The following is a 3,431-nucleotide window of genomic DNA, read 5'->3' as shown; positions in this document are numbered from 1 at the left end:
TATATATACATACACACACACACACACACACACATATATGTATATATACATATACATAATATATATATTATTTTTGGCAACAAATGATCCTTTCTTTCTGTTCTAATCTGCTACATACTGCAAACCCCTCTCATTGTCTCAAGTTTGTTCTTCTCAGCTGTAAGAGACAGGGAACTGGCATTATGTTCAGCAGACAGGGGTGCTCAGAAAAAGACTGGGCTTCGGAAGCCATTAGCTGACTTCCCAGCTACCCTGTGAAGCGTCCACCTACGCAGGAAACTGAAGTCCCGGGAGGTTAGGAAACTCAGAAGCCTCCCAGCTGATAAATGGCACAGCTGGAATTGGAAGCAGGTGTCCGACCTCTGCAGAAATGCGAATACTGTGCAGGGCTAACCCTCACTTCTTCACCCTTGAACGCCTCTGAAATCGGGCTGACGGCCTCGGGCACTACTGTGCTGTTATCTCAAAAGCTGCTTTGAGCAGCATTTATTTTTCTTTACGGTACATAAAATGATTAGGGCATGTCATCATCAATCTCATCCTAGAACGGGTGAGATATGGTAGACCCTAACTCATAGAGTGGGGAGAAGCCTTAACTGAAACCAGAGTCACTGAGGACGTGGCCAAGCCTGGCACATAATTAGGACCCCAGAGGCCGTCACGGATGTTAGCATTCGTGTCTCCTAATGTTTTTGGTTACTGCGATCGCCAGCCCTGGGATGGCAGATTGGTTCCATCTCCTGAGTCAATTCCAGTCAACAGGGACCCTTGCTTACCCTATAATGATGCCTTCATAAATACTTGATTTGTGATTCTGGGGCTGAGTTGAACTTCTCTAGACAAGGACACCCGGGTTAAGGAGCAGGTGTTGATCTGCCTGGGTGCTGTAAAGGCCATGGTCCATCTTATGGCTATATTTGCTGTTGTTAATCTGGGCCAAGGCATGGGCTAGGCGTTGGCTATGAGTTTTTAGGACATGGATTCAGGTAGAATTCCTGGTTCTAATCTGGGGTGGAGTGGGGTGGGTGGGGGTAGGATTACCTGAGCAGAGGACCCTGGCTGCCAGCGACTGACTGCAGAGGTTAGAGTTGTTGAACCGCCAGAAGCAGTCAGAAAGGGTGGGCTCCCCTCCTTCGCACGAGTAGTACATCCTGCCTGATAGGGAGTGGGGCAGCCCCTTGGGTTGTTCGACCACGGTTCCACAGCCCAGGGCCCGGCAGAGCACCTGGGCCTCTGGTGAGTACCACACACTGTCACACACCGTGCTCCAGACCCCTCGGAAGTACACCTCCACCTGCCCTTCGCAGGGGTCGGCGCCTCCGGTCAGGCGCCAGGACTGGTGCTCTGTGGGAAAGGAGTGAGGGTAGAGTCAGGTCAGGATCCTTTGAGCCTAAATCCCTGCTAACCCAGGCCCACCAGTGCAGCACCTCCTAGCCCATCAGTTTCTGGATCTTGTGCATTGTCCTTCCTGCACCTGCAGTCTCATCTGCCTGATCTGCTCTGGCCAACCCTGCTGAATATCCTAGACTAAAGTGAGGTCCATGGACCAGTAGTATCAGCACCACCTCGAATCCTGTTAGAAAAGCAGAAACTCAAGCCCTGCCCCAACCTACTGAATCAGAATCAATGTTTGAATTACTACTCCCATGCATCAATATGCATTATTCCTGTGCATTTTAAAGAGAAGCACTAGCAAGACAGGCATCGCATGGTCTCACCTCGATGGCCCCACAGCATCCTCGGGGTCCTTCCTGCCCTCAGCCTCCCCTTGCTGATTGAAACCAGGTGACCGGTCCCATTCCCACTGGGGGAGGAATCCCGCCTTTACTGTCACCTCCTCCAGGAGGTGGGTGAGCTTATCCCTCCAGATCTGGATCGCCTTTCTTTTCTTTTTTTTTTTTTTTTTGGAGAGGTTTACGCTATAGGGCACGTGCGCTCGCCAGACAGACAGAGAGAGACATAGAGACAGAAAGCGAGAAATCACCCCCCCAGGGGGGATGGTCACGCCACCATCCCTTCTCCTCCATTCTCCTGTCGGGATCTTGGGCACGCATGCACACGTGCCCGGCGTGAGATTTAAGCCACCGGGTCCTAGACGCGAACCGCGGTCGACTACGTGGGAGTCCAGCGACATAGCCATTACGCTAACTGCTGGTTCCCTAGATCGCCTTTCTTAGGGCATTTACCGCTTTCCCCCTGGAAATCTGTCTGGACTCATCCTCCCTCCTGGACTGTGACCTCCCAAGGGCAAGGACATCTCTCCAGCAGGGACTCAGGCCTGGCACCCAGCAGGCCTGCAGAAGTGCGGAGGTGGCTGCTGTTCAATCGTGCGCTCACTGACCTGAGCACACCACGCCAGCGTCTTCCTTGTGGCCACAGTAGTGGTTTCCTAGCAGCCCTGGGCAGTCCCACAGGTAGGCCTCGGCTCCGGAGCAGTTCACCTGGTCCCGGTGGATGGGCCCTCGGCCTGGGGCGAAGTGCAGGCCGGGCAGGGCCTGCACTGCCCAGCCACAGCTCAGTTGCCGACACACTACATGGGCGTCCTCCAGGTCCCACGTGTCGTCACACACTGACCCCCACTTGCCGTGCTCCAGCATCTCCACACGGCCGGCGCAGGGGCTGCTGCCGTCCACCAGTCGCAGGGCGCGGTTCTCTGGGGGTAGGAAGGTTTCGCATATGGTGGGGCACCCGGCGGGGAAGGGCGGGGTGGGAGCATGGGCAGGACTGGACCTATTTAGAAGCCTAGTGAGCAGGGCTAGGAACTCCCTCCAGGCGGCCCACACGGAGTGGGCGGAGCTGCAGGCGAGTGGGCGGTACTAGAGGTCTGTGGGCAGGGCTTGGAGGGCGTGTCGGAGCTCCAGGCAGCTGCTATATGTCCTAAAGGTCCCTGGGTCCTTGATATTTAAGTACACCGCGTGGAGACAGAGGTCCAGAGAGGGTGGCGGGGTGGGGGGGCGGTAAGTAAGGCTAGAGGCCGGATTAGCATTGGGAACCCAAGGGGTCGGGTTGGAGACCAAGTGGTGAATCCGAGATCTAGTAGGGGGAGAAGTATAGGGACCAGATCTGAGGACATGCTCGGATCTGGAAATGATACGATGTGGCCCTACTGTGTGGGAGCCAGTTTATGTCCACGTTGGTGGGGAGCGGGGTGGAAGGCCAGAGGGCGAGGCCTGAGTTCGGACATTAGAAGGAAGGGCCGTAACTGAGATTCTGGAGCGTGGAGCAGGCAGGGTTCGGGTGGCGGGTGGTCGTGCGGAGCCGTCAGTTCGTACCTGCACAGGTGACCTCGGCCGGCTGCCCGTCGCGGCTGCACGCGTGGTCCATCACGCCAGTCGCCGCTTCTGCACCAGACGGCGGGTGCTGAGGTCTGCGTGGCGTTGGCGGTCCCGCTGACGTTCCCCGCGGCGGGCCCAGGCGGCAGCTCAGGGGTC

General features: G+C 56.2%; 1 protein-coding gene across 1 annotated transcript in view; it reads right to left on the bottom strand.

Moving 5' to 3' along the window:
- CD6 (CD6 molecule) overlaps window positions 1–3,431 on the bottom strand; it is a 46,338-nt gene that overhangs the window by 8,117 nt on the left and 34,790 nt on the right. Inside the window, 4 exon segments of the mRNA XM_014584605.2 lie at window positions 1,042–1,344; window positions 2,342–2,653; window positions 3,273–3,325; window positions 3,327–3,431. The exon segment at window positions 3,327–3,431 is cut by the window's right edge and continues 32 nt beyond it. Of these exon segments, the coding sequence (XP_014440091.1) occupies window positions 1,042–1,344; window positions 2,342–2,653; window positions 3,273–3,325; window positions 3,327–3,431 (773 nt within the window).

The sequence above is a fragment of the Tupaia chinensis genome, unplaced genomic scaffold (assembly GCF_000334495.1).
Source record: "Tupaia chinensis unplaced genomic scaffold, TupChi_1.0 Scaffold147351_1, whole genome shotgun sequence".
NCBI lineage: Eukaryota > Metazoa > Chordata > Mammalia > Scandentia > Tupaiidae > Tupaia > Tupaia belangeri.
Note: the sequence above shows the minus strand (reverse complement) of the source record. Positions and strands in the feature narration are given on the sequence as shown.